This window comes from Microtus oregoni, unplaced genomic scaffold (assembly GCF_018167655.1).
Source record: "Microtus oregoni isolate MIOR12 unplaced genomic scaffold, Mior012 000024F_ref0000369, whole genome shotgun sequence".
Taxonomy (NCBI): domain Eukaryota; kingdom Metazoa; phylum Chordata; class Mammalia; order Rodentia; family Cricetidae; genus Microtus; species Microtus oregoni.
The window spans coordinates 25,425,895-25,444,261 of record NW_024543083.1 but is presented as its reverse complement, the minus strand read 5'-3'; the positions used below and the strand labels follow the sequence as shown (position 1 = coordinate 25,444,261).

At 42.5% G+C, this 18,367-nt stretch overlaps 1 protein-coding gene across 4 annotated transcripts in view; it reads left to right on the top strand.

Moving 5' to 3' along the window:
* Positions 1–18,367, top strand: part of Tenm3 (teneurin transmembrane protein 3) — a 448,945-nt gene that overhangs the window by 380,107 nt on the left and 50,471 nt on the right. For 3 of the 4 annotated variants that reach the window (XM_041673596.1, XM_041673594.1, XM_041673597.1), the window contains 4 exons: positions 4,514–4,781; positions 6,056–6,199; positions 10,399–10,648; positions 11,295–11,315. In XM_041673596.1, the coding sequence (XP_041529530.1) occupies positions 4,514–4,781; positions 6,056–6,199; positions 10,399–10,648; positions 11,295–11,315 (683 nt within the window). The remainder of the gene's footprint in view (positions 1–4,513; positions 4,782–6,055; positions 6,200–10,398; positions 10,649–11,294; positions 11,316–18,367) is intronic. The other variant, XM_041673595.1, reaches the window with a different exon arrangement.

Below are 18,367 nucleotides of genomic sequence, written 5' to 3'. Positions count from 1 at the left end.
ATCCTGGGAGTCCAGCACACACATGCGCTATCAGGGAAGTGCAGAGATGGCAAGGGCTTAGCCAGAAATGTATAGGTTATAAAAAGGCTCTTGGGCAAATACCATGTGGAAACGGCACGCAGGGCGGTGGGGGAGAGGGGGTGGAGGGAGGGGTTTAGCAGCCAAGTGAGCTTAGAGATGATGCTCTGAAAGCTTCACCATGACCTTATTCAGTTTGCTGCTTCCTTCTCTGGGCCCGGCTTATAGCTCTAAACTTCTTTGTTCTAAAGCAGCCCTAATCAGAAGCAGTATCTGTCAGGGGCTGACAGATTTCTAGTGGCGTTAACCCACAGTGATGTGTTTCCATCAGGCAACAGGTCCGCGGATGTATGCCGTCCCTTTGCTAGTCCTTCACACAGTAGGTGATTTAATAAAAATCCACTGAGTGCCTATGACGCACTCATCGAGGATGAAAAGATGGCTAAGACTTGAACCCTGTTGTTGCAGATGTAAGAAATACAGCAAGAGAGGGCCGTCCCTTGAGGAAACCAGAAACAGTTTCCCTCTCTAGGGTTGGCCCTAGAGAGACCAGAGAGAAGAGGGAGGAGAGCAGAGCTCATGTGGAAGAGATGAGTAGGAGCGGCATAGTGATCAACAAGAGTCCTGATGTATAGAAATTGGTGGTGTGGTTCAGTGGGTAGAGCTGGTGACCTGTGTGGTACTGATTCCCCAGGACCCACGTGGTAGACGGCAAGAACCAACTCCCTCAGAATGTCCTCTGACCTGCATGCCCACCTACTCAAAACAAAAATAATCATAACAGGGAAATGATTTAAACAGGGGAGGAAAGAGGCAGAAGAGAAAGACTTTGAATCCTTAGGCAGTATGGAACCGAGAGTCGGGCTACCTCAAGTCACGAAATACATAACTGAGCAGAAACAGACATAGTGAACAGACTCCTGTCTACTGTATTTGCATGTCTGTCTGACCAGAGCTGAGCTTAACTATCAAAAAGAACGTAGAAATAGTGGTTCAGGGAGTCAAGTGCCCAATGTGGCTTCCGGGTGTTTCGCAGGGTCAAGGACGGGGCTTGCAGATGTTGCAGCTGGCATAAGCAGACCTAGGGTTTATTTTTCCATTTTGGCAGAATTTGTATTTCCTAAGAATAAAATAAGACATGGTAAGGTTAAATTACAAAGGAGAAATGAACACTTTTGTGAACTAAATTACAGATATTTGTTCCATGGAAGTAGGCTAATGATGACAGAGACGATAATCGGTTATTAAAATTAAGAATAACATGATATTTTGAAGTAGGGGAGCAGCTCCTAGGAGGCCACCGGAAGTGGTCATCAACTAATTCCCCTGCAAGTAAGAAAGACTATCAAAATATGGGAAATTGTTCTGAAAATAAATTAAGAGGAAATAATATATCATATTTTCTGAACCACTCAGGAGTCACAAAAATCTGTTTTCCAAACTAATGCATCGACATTTCATCCTCTCACGGTAGAACGAGTTCCCTTTAGATCGTCCACACCTCATCCTGTCATGCTTTTCTTGGACACAGGGGAACTTTAACAAGTTTCTCAGTGGATGGGGTGGAAGGATAAAAATACAAAATAACCTAGGAAGGTTCAGTGTGTTCATAAGCCATTTTCTTTACTACAACTCTACAACTGAATCCTGACTAGATAGTTAGTGCATGGATAACACGCTTAGTGAAGACCCCAGCCTGTGACACCCACACGTTAGTGTTGTGCAGACCCCAGTTTATGACACCAACATGATAGGGTCATGCAGACCCCAGCGTGTGACACCAACATGTTAGGGTCATGCAGACCCCAGCGTGTGACACCAACATGTTAGGGTCATGCAGACCCCAGCGTGTGACACCCACATGTTAGGGTCATGCCGACCCCAGCGTGTGACACCAACATGTTAGGGTCATGCAGACCCCAGCGTGTGACACCAACATGTTAGGGTTGTGTAGACCCCACTTTATGACACCAACATGTTAGGGTCATGCAGACCCCAGCGTGTGACACCAACATGTTCGGGTCATGCAGACCCCAGCGTGTGACACCAACATGTTCGGGTCATGCAGACCCCAGCGTGTGACACCAACATGTTCGGGTCATGCAGACCCCAGCGTGTGACACCAACATGTTCGGGTCATGCAGACCCCAGCGTGTGACACCAACATGTTAGGGTTGTGACTTCGTAATCTGTTGCCAATCATCCTGTCCATCTTCATGCCAGCTGCTTCACAGACCACAGTGGAAATTGGTTTGGTCCATTCCTTGGTGCCAACTTCCAGCTGTGTTTGGTTATACAGATTGATAGCCATGTTCATAATATCTAGAGCTTTACTTCAGAGATTAAAATTGGGAGGTGGCAAATCTGTGTCCGCCATTCCTAATTGTGCTGCCTGAGAGATTAGTGAACACTGAGCCACTACTCCAAGGTTCTTATCTCAGGAAAGGCAGTCATTGCTGACCGAATTATTAGTGTGTGTAGTGATGTATTCTAACGTTTATGAATACCGTGGTAGAGGGGCTGGAGAGATGGCTCCGCAGCTAAGAGCACTGCCTACTCTTCCAAAGGTCCTGGGTTCAATTCCCAGCACCCACATGGTGGTTTACAGCCATCTTTAATGAGATCTGGTGCCCTCTTGAGGAAGGGACCTGGCCAGTCATCCTCATCAACTTAGACCATGAAACCTAATATGGACAAGATCAACAGAACCGCCATATACAGGCTGCCCATGCATGCTTCAGCATTGCCTGGGCATGAATTTTATTTCATTCATGGTCGAGGAAGTGGTTGGTTTCAGACAAAGGCTAGTTTTTTAATTTATTTTGTAAATACCCTTTTACATCATTTCTGCCACTTGCTCTAAGCTGAATGAGTCTCTTTGGCATTGCTCATATGTGTATATATTTGTGACTGATTGCTTGGGATTGGATAACAAACCTGGAAAGACTGAGTCTCCCCCTGGGCAGCCATTAAGTACCTGTAGCTCTTCAATTAGGGCTGGGACTGTGTGAGATTTACCCTATCCACCTGAGCATGTCAGTTGGTGGTGTCATTTTTCACGTCTTGTTTAGGCAGCTATATTGTTGAGATTTCATGGATGCAGTTTCCATGACACACACACACGCACACACACACACACACACACACACACACACAAGCATGTCCTGGTCCTCGGGCTCTTACAATTTTTCTTAGTCATCTTCTGTGATGTTCCCCAAGCCTTACGTTGATTGTTTGGCATCGGGAATACCATGGTCAGTCGTCCTCTGCATTTTGAGCAGTTGTGGATTTTTGTAATGATGTCTATCTGCTGAAGAATGAAGTGGTTTTGATATGGGGTGAGATAGGCACCCTTTACAAAGGTAGCCTTGCATGTTACAGTATACATGGTAAGCCTATAAAGATCCATTAGTCACAAAACTAATAAAAACATTACTAGAAAGAATTTTAGAAAATGCTTTAAGTTTTTATATACTATGCAAATGTTTTTTAAATAGCTAGGTAATATCTGAGCATCCAATATTTTCATTACCCATAAGTTTGCTACCATCCATTGAGCTATTCGCATTGAAGCTAAATATAAGGTTAAAATACATTAAATGTAGCCGAGCGGTGGTAACACACGCCTTGAATCCCAGCACTCAGGAGGCAGAGGCAGGCAGATCTCTGTAAGTTCAAGGCCAGCCTAGTCTAGTCTTCCAGAGCTAGTTGCAGGACAGGCTCTAAAGCTACAGAGAAACCCTGTCTCAAAAAAACCAAAAAAAAAGAAAAAAACCAAAACAAAGACATTTATAATCGAGGTATCCTTACATGAACAGAAGTAACTTTTTACAGTCAGAAATCAAAATCAACTTTTTAACAGTCAAAACAAATCTTTTCTCTTATATGTGCATTTTCGTTACTCTCTGAGAATAAACATGCACACGGCTTTAAAACATTATGTCATCTGCTGTGTTATCAAACATCAGTGGTTTTGTAGTTGAGTATGTAATTACGAGAAGGCACTGCCATTACACCACATCTCAACGTTAACCCAGGTGAGTCTGCCTTCCTTGGCGTTCCCGGCTTTCTAACCGTGACCTAAGTAGGCTAATGAGGCCAGAGGCTGAGGATCAGTCGCTAAGGGACCAGCTAATGACGCCTCTGTGTTCCGAGCTAACCACTGTACAAATGTCAGCTCTGACCTCGGAGTGACTGAAGTAGAGATGAGTGAGTGAGGATCTCCTGTGCCTGCCATACCAACAGCCGTACGAAGAGTATGATTACCTCAGGATAAATGACAACAAGCTTCAGTTTTGGAGGAGAACATTAGGTTGGCGGCAGAACTGTTTATAGTCATTGGCTAAGATAACAGCTCAGATGTTATCTGTGAATCGTGACCTGTGTCTTATTTTCCGTGCTCTGTTGGGTTCTGCTCCCTGTATCTTCTCAATTTGGGCACGCATGATCCCAGTAAGAAGAAGCTTGTGCTTTTTTTTATTTTTTTCAAACTTAGGTTCTGCATGAAGAAACCACAATTCCGGGCACGGATTTGAAGCTTTCCTACCTGAGTTCCAGAGCCGCGGGGTACAAGTCAGTTCTTAAGATCACCATGACCCAGGCCGTCATACCATTTAACCTCATGAAGGTCCATCTGATGGTAGCTGTGGTTGGGAGACTGTTCCAGAAGTGGTTCCCTGCCTCGCCAAACTTGGCCTATACTTTTATCTGGGATAAGACTGACGCATATAATCAGAAAGTCTACGGCCTGTCGGAAGCAGTTGGTAAGCTTAGTGGCTATGCCCTGTTCGTTGAAAAAGTGGCTTTGAGGTCCGAAGTTATAAAGAAGTCATCAGAAACCCATGGCAAACACATGGATAAGCTGCTATGGTGGCGGCAGGTTCATCTAGAGAAATACAGGCCAGGTGTTTCCTGATCCGGTCTGGCATAGGAAGGTATCCCGGATGATGAGAAGAAAGACAGTCAGCATTTCTGACTGGAATCATCTGGGGAATTTCGGGTTGCTGTATTCTTTCTTTCCCTGTGGCGCTCTTCCCCATTTCTTCTTCCTTCGTTGACAGCTTGGTCTCACTAGTTTTTAGCATCACACTAATGTTTTCCGAATGTAGCACTGGGTGTCGATCCTGATGATGGTTTGCAGTGTAGCAAACAAAATTTGGATCCAAGAATTGCCTCAGCTCCTCTGATCAGAGGGCCAGTGTCAGGATGAACTGGAAACATCAAGTCACTGTTTCAGTGGATGTCCAGACGGTACCATCCAAACTCGAAGTGTCTAGTACAGCATCAAGCTCAAGTCAGAACATCAACAACCTCAGGGAAACATGGGTTTTATGCCTTCAATTTTACTTTAAAATATATTTTTATTCTCCAAAATTAATCTAATTTGGATTTGAATTGTTTCCCATCAATCTGATAGCTATTACTTTCCTGTTTTTTTCTAAAATTTTAAATCCTTGATTTATTGTAAACTCTGAAAAGTCTTTTCATTGTGAATTGGTGTTAATTTACTATTAATTTTTGCTGTTTATGCCTGCTATGTAGAAATACATAAATATTTTCTGTAATGAAAGTTCTTAGGAACAAAACAGTTCTGGTTATTTATATAACAAATAATATTTTCAGTTGGTTTTATCTAATTGCAATTGCTGAAAACCTATTTTGTAGAATTTTTAATTAGCTCCTTAATTTAGACCTAATATTGTCCTGGGAACCCCTTGTAAGAGTGAAAGGCGGGGGGAATTATATTCTATTAAATCAGTATAAAATAACATTTGGAGATGGTTGCTTTTATCTTTCATATGGCAAAAATCTCCTTACATAAAAACAAACTCCTTGTTAAATGAGTGGAGCTATGATCTCAGAACACAATTGTGAATTTCCCTCCAAATCTTAAGACCCCGCGTCCTTTTCCCCTGCGGCTGAGGGGTGAGCTGTGAGCATAGCATCCTTTTCCCGTGCAGCTGAGTGGGTGTGGTTTGAAGACCAAGTCCTTTTCCCCTGCGGCTGAGGGATGAGCTGTGGTTTGTTTTGCTCTCAGTGTCTGTTGGGTACGAATATGAGTCGTGTTTGGACCTGACTCTGTGGGAAAAGAGGACCGCCGTTTTGCAAGGCTACGAGCTGGACGCTTCCAACATGGGTGGCTGGACACTGGATAAGCATCATGTGCTGGACGTTCAGAACGGTAAGCTCTTGCTTGCGGTCATCACTGCCCACCCTCGCGCTGACTGCATGGCGCTGCCCAGCAACAGGTTCTTATCCCTTGAGCACTGCAGGAATGGAAGTAGTGGGAAACAAATGATAAGGGGATCATTTGAGGCCCCGTGAAAGTCTTAGAATTACAATTCTCTTCCTGAGTTTCCAAATGTGCCTATGTTCATTGACACAGTAATTTTCCCATGGGAGTAGAAATTGCTGATGCTGGTGAAATCGCGCTGTCTGTCTGTGTTTCTTCGGCGCAGATTCATCCGCAAGTGCCTGGTTCTACACAGAAGTGTGTGTGCCTTGGGCTCTGGAAGGGGTTGCTAAATCTGGAGGCAAAGTGATTTATTTTAAACAAAGATAAAAATCCTTGTGACTTTACCAATAGATTTCCAGTGCATTCAAGTGTCCAGCTGAGCCTCCACCACCCCAGGTTCTGTTTAGTCTTTATTGAAGAAAAAGGCAAAAACAAATGAATTATCACTCAAAAATATTGTAGCTTGATTTTGTGATGATTGGGGGAAATATAAATGAATAATTTGAGAGAGGAAAAACTAAAGTACTACTTCTAGCAGACCTGACAATATGATAATAAATGTACTCCAGGGAAACCCATTTTGGACGTCACACACCAAAAATCCATGCCCTGCAGAGTGTGAACCATCCCTTCCCATACATAAAAGCTCTGGCAGGAAGGAAGTCTGCTGCCTCTACTCCGTGCCTGACATTCCGCTTGCATGCTTGTCCACATGTCAGAGCATCCGAAGGTGTTTTATCTAAAAGAACAGGGCTGTAAGGAAACCAATTCTAACCTGTCTTAAACCTTCTCATACTGAGAAGTCTCTACTTTCCTTCTATGAGTAGCGAGAGGAGATGTCCGTGCTTTCTGAGTAATTCTGACTTTTTTGAAGAGTCGAAATGTTGAATTGAGGCTATCACACCATTAACTGCTCACGAACGACCGTCAGGTCTGGAGTGACGAGTGATGAGTCTTTGATGGTTGCTCTGACTTTAAAACTATGAGTGTTGGGAAGAAGGTATCAACTCTCTAAGTATACTGACTGGGAAGTAGTTTCCAAGTTGGTATTTGAAACTGCTGATGGAGATGGTGAAACTGCTTGAGGAGATGGTGAAAAGTAGGGCGTAGATCACTCTGGAAGACAAACAGAATCCTCCTCACGTCTTTCCTGGTTTTGCAGCAGTATCTAGCTCTCTTCTTCCCCATGTGTCCTGGCCATCGGTGTGCATTGCACAAGGTTGGAAACACAGTCCATTTGAAGCACTACACACAGCACAGACGTTATACATGTAGGCATGTAGCTCAGGGGGAGCAGCGCTTGCCTAGCCGGCACATAGCCCAGATAAACCAGGCTATGTAGCACACACCTGCGACTCTAGTTCCTGCGAAGAGGCGAAGGCAGGAAAGTCAGAGTTTGCAGATCATCCTTGGCTACCTAGGCAGTTTGGAACTATCTAGAAAAGTTTAAAACTTAAAAAAAGAGAGAGGGAAGAAGAAGAAGGAACTCCCACCCATCAAGAACACTCCATATGTCATCTCGAAGCTTCCCTTGCCTTGAGTCATCGGTGTTATCTGAAGTGGTGGTAGCCTGTGATGTGAGTCATACCGAGCCGAATCGTGATCTTTCAGGATGCAGAGGCACGTGCCAACCATGCTTGCAGCTGGTCCTGATTCAGTTATTTAAAATCATATTCCACGCATTTTCCACATATTTCCATATTCCTGCATGAGTCCCTCACAAACAAACCCGAGGGAACACTGTGCTAAGTATGTTGTAGTTATGATGAAAATACAGTATAAAATTCATAGCCAGGTAACGACAGGATTTCTCTAAGGGACTAGAAATCAATAGGGAGAATACAGGCATTGAGCCCAACTCACGTACTTCACCCCTGTTGGGATACTTGATTATAGCACTCGGAAAGATTAGGAAGTGTATGGATATTGTGTAGGGTCGCATAATATAAACATATATATAAACACATATTCTAATCCGGGATAATATATAGGAGGTTTTTATTATAATACCAGATCAGGTTTTAAAGCTGAGCTGCCAAGAATTCTGTTTTTCAAAAAACGATTGTTACAAAATGTTGCTAGAAAATAGGAGGTGGCCTGAGTCCCATGGTGAACGGTTTGCAGTGTAAACTTTAATCCAAGAGCAGCTTGGCCAGCAGTGGCTTTCCAAAGTGACATGTGTCTGATTGAATAAACAAAGCGACTTGCAGCTGGGACAAGCGGGATGAGCAGTGGCTGTGGAAGACGAGGAGGCACAGATGGAGGTGGTGACGGCTGTTGGTTCAGGCATCCTTGAACGTGGGGACAAATACTGTGATGCTGACCGCTCTGCTGCGTTGTCACGGAGGACACTCGTGAAGGGCCGGTCATTCTGTGTGATGCAGACATCAGATGCAGTAGAGCAGTGGGATGACTCATAGGGTTCTTCTGATAAAAACTGCAGAGCTCTCCCAGGAAATTATACGTCCATAATTGTCAAATAATGTAATCACAGAAAGGAAAAAAATCTTAGGTTATCATCCATGTCTTTGAATATTCAAGGCAAAAAGCGTTTCATCTCTTGTTATGATCCAGACTTATTTAAATTATTTTCTCTTTAAATTTGAATAAACCTGTTTTATCATTCCTGATTTCTTGATGTAAATTTGCCGTGATTATTACATCACCCAAATAGCGAGGCATTTAAAAAAGTAATCACAAAACGCACCTAAAATGTGCCGAGCTCTAAGGGGAGTGCAATTATTCTGATCACTTCTTCACTTTCAAATTATCCCAAAGTGGAGGAAAAAATCACGTTTTCGAGGTTTCTGTCTGCACTTTCACAAGATTATTCTGCCAGTCTATCTGCTGAGAAGCACACTCATTAGCTCTGAGAACCACTTTGAAGGATAGAACGCCCAGTAAATACAATAGATACAGCTCGAAAGCCAAAGTAGCAAGCGGTTTATACAGCTAATAACACATCGAGGTGTGTCCTAAAATAGGCGTGGGAGGGGAAGAGCTGAGAAGCCAGTCCGTAACAGATCCCAGCCATTGATCTGCACGGGGTAGCAGTGAATTGAAGCAAGATGAAGTCTCAAACCTTAGTTGTCACTAGGAAAGTACTAAATACTCCTTTGGAATTGTTTTCTCACATTTTCAATGAAGGTCATTAAGGAACTGGTTGGCATTTTTGTCTCTGTGAAATTATTGACACTTTCATGCCTTAAAGTAGAGTTCAGTTTGAATAACAAGCTGGCCTTCGGCATCAGTTCATTGGGATTTGAGTTTTAAATAATTTTAGATAGATAGATAGATAGATAGATAGATAGATAGATAGATATAGGTATATATTTACATCAGATGAATGTTAAAGAAGACTACCCTGTGTGTGTTTTTGTGTCATTATGGATGTGTGTGTCTGTGTGTATGTGTGTGTGTGTGTGTGTTTACATCAGATGACTATGAAGCAAGACCCCTTGACAGTACAGCAGAGTTAAAAGGAGGCCTCCATAGGCCAGGGGGATGGCTCAGTGACAGATTATATGCTTACTATCATGAGACCTATAAATAAATACTTTCTAAGCTTGTTTCCATAAAGTATTTTTAGCTTTTTTTTTTTAAAACTCATGGCAAATTTATAAGAAACTCATATTCCAAGGGTGCAATTTTACTAATCAGGTTAATATGTAATATTTTCCACATTGATTAACAATGAGGCAAACTTTCTGTTTCCTAAGGAACATTCCATAGAGCACGGTACTCAAGCTTGGCTGTCCATTGAGATCACCTGGAGAGTTTTTAAAGATGAAAACACTAAGGCTGCACCCAGACCCATTAAATCAGACTCTCTTGGGGCAAGGCCCAGCCATCAGAAATTTTCTACTGTCCTCCAGACTACTCCAACATGTAGCCACGATCGAAGCTCACTGGTGTTGAGAATTTAGAGTTTTAATGCCTTCTCTTAGTCCAGTGTTCCTCCCTCTAGTCTGTCTACTCATAACAGACAGTACTTTCTAAATAGAACCTGTGTGGGTTTTCATGTAATAACTTCAAGTTTCCAGTTCTAGATCAGAAAGACACTGCACCGTCGTGAGATTTCTTGGGGGCATATTTGCCTTTTGTCATCCGTTTACACCGTAAGAAAAACGCATTTTTTCTTCCAGGTATACTGTACAAAGGAAACGGGGAAAATCAGTTCATCTCCCAGCAGCCTCCAGTGGTCAGTAGCATCATGGGCAATGGTCGGAGGCGCAGCATCTCATGCCCAAGTTGCAATGGCCAAGCTGACGGGAACAAACTGCTGGCACCAGTGGCGCTAGCCTGCGGGATCGACGGCAGTCTTTATGTAGGGGATTTCAACTATGTCCGACGGATCTTCCCTTCTGGGAACGTCACAAGCGTTTTAGAGCTAAGGTATGTCTTTCCTCTATTGGGGGTGCCAATCAAAGACAAGCATATCCTTAAAAATTGAAGTTGGATGTGGTATGCTGAATCATTTATTTAAAGATACATCCCCACAGTTTAAAACTTATCATAGGAAGGGTATACTTCTTAACTAGAGGTAGACAGTCAGCAGTCTGTAGTGTTTTTAACGTATAAAGTTGTCTGATGTGGAAAATATCTTACTCAGTCCAGCGATTTTCTTGTTCTGGGAACCGACGGGGATAATGACAACTTTTTCTAATATCTTTAATTTTCCTTAGAATCAATGCAGCCCAGGAATTCATCTTTATTTCATAGTGGTTGAAACGGAGGCACAAGGTGTTTTCTCTGGAATCAAGATGTGATAGTGAATAAGGAGGAATGTTGGGTGCGGAGTTGGGTCCACCCAATCATTAGCATCATTCGAATAGTAAAAACAGCATGCCCTTGTCTTGCTTTGTCTGAAGTGTGATTATCAACCAATTCTGACAGCAAAGTTCATTGCCAGTGTTCTCTCAGCTTAAGCTGAATTTTCCGTACAAGTAATTAAAACACCAATATTGATCTCGTTCTGTTTCAGAAGCCTTTTCTAACTCTGCTTTTTTTTTTTACCTTTCTTTTAACTGCTTCCACCAAGAAATAAAGATTTTAGACATAGGTAAGCATTCTGCTTAAAGGTTATTGCATATTTTTCCGATGTCCTTTTTATGTCTCAATGTGACTCTCTGAAATTGTTTTTTAATAGCATCATCTTGAGAGGAAACTCAGAATCACAGAACATCTCAGGAATTAAAACTGCTTAATTGGACAATTACATAACTCACTGCAAAATATATTGTGTGACAGGATTTTAGGGATATTTTCAAGTTGGTTTATAGGAAAAATCTTATCACAAGGAATTCTAATGTATAGTTACTGACTTACATAACCCAAGCCTTATGGAACAGAGCAAAGGTTCAACACGGTCAAGGTCAATGAGGTAGCATAGTTTGACCATTCTCCAGGACAGATTATGTGTTATTGGGCACAAAGCTAATTCAATTTTGGAAACTCTTTAAGAAAAATAATCTGAAAACATTGTACGGTGATAATTTTTTAATATTATCTGTCTGATCAATATGAGCATACTGCTCGAGACCCTGCGAACTAGGAAAGGATCACCCCCCCCCCCCAGCACCCTACAGGCTTACCTCTGCCTGGGATTTCTAATTATCCCACACTGGAACAGCTGTCAGATCCAAGAAGTAGTATTTTTGTTGCCATGATTATGCGGGGAAAGACTTTCTTCAAAGTTCAAGTTGAATATAGAATCCTGTCAGCCTGAAGGTTGCTCATATCCTGTTGATAAGTACACTTGCCTGAAGAAGTTACATACAATAAAATCCTTCTGAGAACAGGCTTCTCTGACAGCCCTTCTTTAATGACAGAAGAAAAAAAGTAAGAAAGAGCTAGTGAAAAGCAAGAAGGCTTAGACATGCCAGATCTAGTCTGGCCATCTAATGCGATGATATATTTAAAAGGTAGCGTGTTATTTTATGTCCGAGATCTTAGATGACTAAGTCAATATAGCTCACTGGAACTGTTGTAGAGATTGACAGCTAGCAAATGGCAGAGCCCTGCTAACAGACAGATAACTGTTGCAGATCAGAGTACCCAGACATGGTCCCAGGACCCTTCCCTGAGGTTCTGTATTGGCCTGATATTTTCAACTAATGGCCCAGTCATGTGCTAAGGTTGACACTAAATCTCCCCCAGAGCACACTGAGCATACTGCTAGGAGCCCCAAGAATATCAACGCTTCTCTGCTTGTTTTCTTGGTAGTCATGGAGAAGAGAAGAAAGACAGACAGGTCTGCACACCAGCCCCCATGTGAAAATGCTGGAGGCGATACAGGAAAGCCGAGAAAACCTACCTTTTAACAAGCTGGCCTATTACATGGCAGGCATTGTGCCAGACACTTCTTGTATGTTATTAGAGAGCCACACAGTAATCCCTCAGGTTCCACATGAGGTAATGGAAGCTGGAAGGTATTACATCCCAAGATACACAACTAAGAAACGTGAGGCAGTGATTTGAACCCCTCTCGTGTGCCTGTTCTTTCCTCTCTATCACACTCCTCGTTCTTATGTGCTCTCCCATGGCCAGGATTCTATAAGGAGACTTCCTAGAAATGCAATAAAATAAAATAAAATAAAATAAAATAAAATAAAAATCCTTTAAAAAGTTTAGACTTATTTCACAGTCATTTTTGCAAGTTATTTACGATTATCCTCCCTGGGTAATATATGTCTGGGTTTGGAGCTTGGCTGTTATGCATTCTGCCATAGAATATGAAGTCAATATATACTAACTCCTGGCACTTGGCAGTGACACTTAATGGAACCGCCCTCCCTAGTCGTCTGTCAGCTTTCTCTGTGTGTCCTTCTGACTGCATTTGAGCTTCTCCCTTTCCTTTCTGTGGCACCTGGGAATGCCGTACTATTTGGGCTGTGTATATGTATTGATACTCGTGGGTGTTAACTCTAACAGTGTTTAAATGGTTAGTCCCCCTGTGCCAGACACTTTGATGAATGGTAATAGGAGACTGAGCTCTTGGAAACTCACATAGAATGGCACACCAGCCATTGGTGTAGCTGACTGGCATCTTCAGTGTTAATTTTTTGGCACATAGTGTACATTCCTGTCCTGTGAAGACAGTTCTTGGAGGAAAAGATAACTGGGAGATAACAGAATAGTAAGGAAGTTTCTAGAAAACTATTGATATTTGAGCTAGATCTAAGAATAAAATCTGTTTATTTAAGGATATAAAAGGATGACGTTCGTAGGGTGAAAAACGAATAGAGAGTAAATAAATATATGGGGTGGGGGGGTCTAAGGTGAAGCAAGCAAGATATTCCAAGAGTAATCCTACCCACCCAAATAAAGTGGGGATTTGTGTGGGTAACAATGAGAGACACAGATTGAAGCCCTTTATGGTCAGCTTGCTTAGGGCCACCTTGAGCTCCCTGAAAAAAAATTACTCAAAGAGTGAGGAGATATGTTAGGGTTATGAAAAAGTGGCATGTTCAATGTGGCCTTTTAGGAATATAATATACTTTATAAGATCACTTAGAAAGTTAATACACTAGACCATGAGAGCAAGCATACCTGGAAGAGGAGGCTCAACAGTGAGAGGAACTCAGCCGAGAGGAAGGCAGACAGTGGACAGAGCCTGTGAGTGTTAGAAGTTGGAGGCACACACCTCTAATCCCAGCACCTGGGAGGTTGAAGCACCTGGATTGCTGCAAGTTTATATCACCCTGGCATACAGAGTGAGCAGAAAAACGAAAGACAAAAATGTAGAAAATGTGCAAGGTATTTGAGCCCCGTTCATCAAACAGATAACGAAATCATCAGTGCCATTAATGATTTTGTGTGTTGAACAACCGTCTAAATCGGCCTAACAGAAATCAGCATACTTAAAAATTCATTGGCATGTTCTCATTTAGCTTTGGACAAACTGAAATGCTTTCCCAGCCTAGTGGCACAGACCTGTAATCCTAGCTGCTCAGGAGACCGAGTCAGAACAGCAGAGTTCAAGGTTAGCCTGGGTCAGAGTGAGGCTCTCAGAGTAAACCGTGATTAAAAGGCAGGTGTGTAGCTCAGCAGAAGAGCGCTGGGCCAGCCTGAGTAAGGCTCTCCTTTCATTACAAGCAGAAAGATATTTTGTTTGGTATTGCATTATAGCCTCCTTTTCTGCATCACAGAGCAGTTGTGAGCAAATCAGGAACAAGCAGCAGAAAGAAGGGAAGTCACAAAATGTGTCTAATTCTACATACAGGAGTGGCATTTGTCAGTTGTAGATAATTTAATATATATAGACTAGCTGCTTCTGGTCCTCTTCCTGTATTGCCTACACCACAGAATGTCATTAATTATACCAATGGAAGCCATAATCAAAATATTAGTCAGGAATATTAAGAGACAGTCTTATTCTTTACAGATTCAAATAGGACACTATTATGGCAAGTTATTAAGTATTGCCAAAATATTCTGTAAAATGAAATCCCTTAGTTATACTTACTTATACTCAGTCATCATTTAATTCTTTTAACTGGCAACACTAACATGATTATAAAATGGGTTTCTGTTTGATATTCTAAATCTCCCCCTCTGATGTTTATTACTTTGCTAATAAAACCTTTAATAGATAGTAAATTTTAGCTCACCCTTGTTCAAATTCCTTAAATTCCAAACTAAAAACCTTAAGTTAACTCATTAATACCAGCCAAGGGGCATTTAAGCACATAGGACTAAAAAAAAAATCAACCTTGTGAATTTTATATTACCAATTAAAGGATCAAAGCAAATCTCTATCACAAATCTTGTGTTTGAATTAATTAAATTTTTGAAATAAAACTATCAAGACTTGAGTCAGCATTTCCTATTGATTTATTAGAAAGACTATCTCCCAGGTCTCTGTTTGCCATCATCGAAGCAGCCTTTTGGTTACTGTAAAATAGGCAGTTTTGCTTTTATACATAAAAGGAATTCGTTCTGCTTCTTCTAAGTCTTTGTGTGCGAAGAGCTGCGGCACGGTTTCCAAGTGAAAAGATAAAAAGTGTTAATAGCGTGCATTTTCTGAGCTGTTCTCTGCAAGTGTCTCTCTCATCTAAGAAGGCTGAATTATGAGAAAATAAATGAGTGTAACCAGCCCACACTTGCCCCTGGGTCTGTGTCCAATTGACAAGACTACAGGGAAGATGTCTTGATAACGGGCATCTAGGTCATCCTCCCTCAGTTTAGAATCGAGGTGCAGTAGACGGAAGGTGTTGACTTGAGCATGCCTCCTTGCTTTTTGCAGCTGTTAGGCACGGCTGTCATTTTGAACCCTTCTGAAACAGCAAAATCTCAGACAGCCAATCGCACGGATATGCTCAGTGTTTCTGTGTTGAACACAGATTTTCCCCAAAACATGGCCTTTGTAAACTGCTGTGCCCTGTGACCAACTGCAGCCCTGTTCCCGTCACTGTGGCCTCCGATTACAGATTACAGACTACACACTAGACGCTCTTCTCATCCGAGGCCCACGGCCCTTCTGAAGCAACACACCAGCCCATCAATGACCTTTGGGACAATAGAAAGCAGGTTCTCATGGACCCTGTCAGGGAACTCCTCAGGCTTAAAATCAGATGATCTTGAGTCAAACTCCTGTTGTGTATGTGATTCAGAACTCCTGTCACCTGTCAAGTAAAACTTTCCACACTTACTTTTGTCATAGTGTTTTGGTTTGGTTTGGGGGGGGTCTTTATTTATTTAGTTTTATTTTTAGAATTTCCAGCATGAATGCTGTATTCTCATCATTTCTACTCTTTCCACTTTCCAGTCCTGTGCCCCCTCAAATTTAACTTCTTCATTATTGTTACATGTGTCTGTCTGCCTCTCTCTCTCTCTCTCTCTCTCTCTCTCTCTCTCTCTCTGTGTGTGTGTGTGTGTGTGTGTGCGTGTGTGTGTGTGTGCGCGTGCGTGCGCGCGTGCGTGTGTGTGTGTGTGTGTGTGTGTGTGTGTGTGTGTGTGTGGTCTCCGCAGCTATTGGTTGCCTGTAGTTCCTCATCTAGGACCTTGTAAAATTTCCCCCATCCGTGTTGGCATGTCACCTGGTGGTATCATTTCTATCCCATTTCAGCTCTGTAGAGATGCGTGCCACCTGTGTGAAGCTAGGGCCTAAGGAGTGGCTGCCAGTCGAGACTGCACCACCTCTCTTGGGCATGCGCACTTCCGCAAGGTTCTCCGGACGATAGAGTTGTATGCAGTGAGACCTTTCCCTCCTTCTATGTTGTCAAACTGGGCTGCTTGTTTGAAAGTGACTGTGTCTTCAGTCACTCATGCAAACTGTAATCCTAGCTCGGCAGAAGTAGAGGCAGGTGGTCAACGACTTTCAAACCAGGCTCCTTGTGAGTTCAAGCTCAGCCTTGGTCATATGATGAGACCTTTGTCTCAAAAGAAAAAGGAAAAGGAAATGATGCTTTACCCAGCAGATCTAACACACACACACAACCATCAAATTACTGCCCAACTACCTATCACCATTGCCAATCAAAGCCCAGCTTAGTGGATTGGTCTGTGCATTAGTTTTGCACCAAGAAATCTCATGCCCCATGTCTAGAGAGTGGGCTGCCCACACTCTAATAGCAAATCTAATATCTCAGAATGAAGGATATGGTGAAGAAGTATGTTAGTTCGTGTAACTTTCTTGTAATTACTCTCGAAACAACTCAGTGAACATCCTAGGATGAGCCTGGACTTTGTTCTAATAGCTTAGTAGATTACAAATTGCTGATATGGCAGCAGAAACAAGCAAATTTGAATCTATTCACATTCTGAGACTTTTTTCCCCCCTAACATTTTCTGAAAGCGAGTCAGACCTCCTAGCATATGATATGTGTATATTAGAAAAGGCATATTGAAATTTCACGGTGGACAGAAAAATAGCAAATAGTAAGGCCAGCTGGTTCCTACTGAGTACGTCTTAGAGACCAGGCTCTGTTTTAAAGATTGTACTCAATGGACAGCAAGACAGCTTAGTGGGTAAGGTACCAGCCTCCAAACCTGACGGCGTGAGGTCAAGGCCTGGAACACAATGAGGGAAAACCATGACTCTTCCGTGTTGCCCTTTGACCTCCACATGTGTTCTGTGGCTTGCACTTATGCACACACAGTAAATAAACGTCATTTTTCCTAGGAGTATTTGTTCATTTTATGTGTGGGAGTGTTTTGAGTACGGGTACATCTGCATGCAACATGCCTGCAGTTCTTGTAGAGGGCAGAAGAAGGCTATCAGCTCCCCTGGGACTGGAATTGAACATGGGTTCTCTGGTAGGACAACATCTCTCCAGCCCCAATAAATGTATTTTTTTTAAACACCCAGAGAAATGGCTCGGCAGAGGGCCCGATCTCGGTTCTCAACACCCACATGTCAGCTCTCCACCACCAGTAACTCCAGCTCCAGGGAATTTAACGCCCACTTGTGGTCTCTGCAGACACCTTTGCTCATGTACACACATTCACACAGAGATATACACACACAGTTAAAAACAATTCATCTTTTGAAATGTTTAGAGATATCCACGTATTAAGTCTTGTTATCCTCCCAGCATCCTGAGAAGAATCTGTTGTTGTTGCCGCCTTGTAGTTAAAGATTTTGAGTCACAGTTAGCTTGTACTTATTAAGTGATGAACCTAGGCTTCAAACCCAGTCAGAGTGTGGTCCATACCTCGTTCTTATAGGTGTACAAATAACAAGAGAAATTAATCATAGACAGCCAAAAAAAAAAAAAACTACACAGTTATCACATAGTCAGGTAAGTAGGAAAGACTAGAGCGTCTCTCCATCGGCACATCTTTTGAATAAACCCAATGTGATGGACCTCAGCCTTTGTGACTGACTGTGCACAGCTGAAAGGCCAGCTCTCGGGCTGTTGGTAGAGTTGTGGTCACAGCTGTGCCATTGCTCCCGAAGGAAAATGATGTCATCACATCTATCATGGTCGATAGGCCATTTGCTACACATCAGACTTCTGAGATGCTCGTATTCTCTCACTTCCTTCTGAGTCCTTCGGAGAACTGTCTATCCTTAACATCTGCCTGTGTTTAAGGCCTCTTGGTCTAACCCGACTCTTGATGCTAAAAGATACCGAAGGCTGGAAAGGAGACCCAAATACCTGAGAGGTT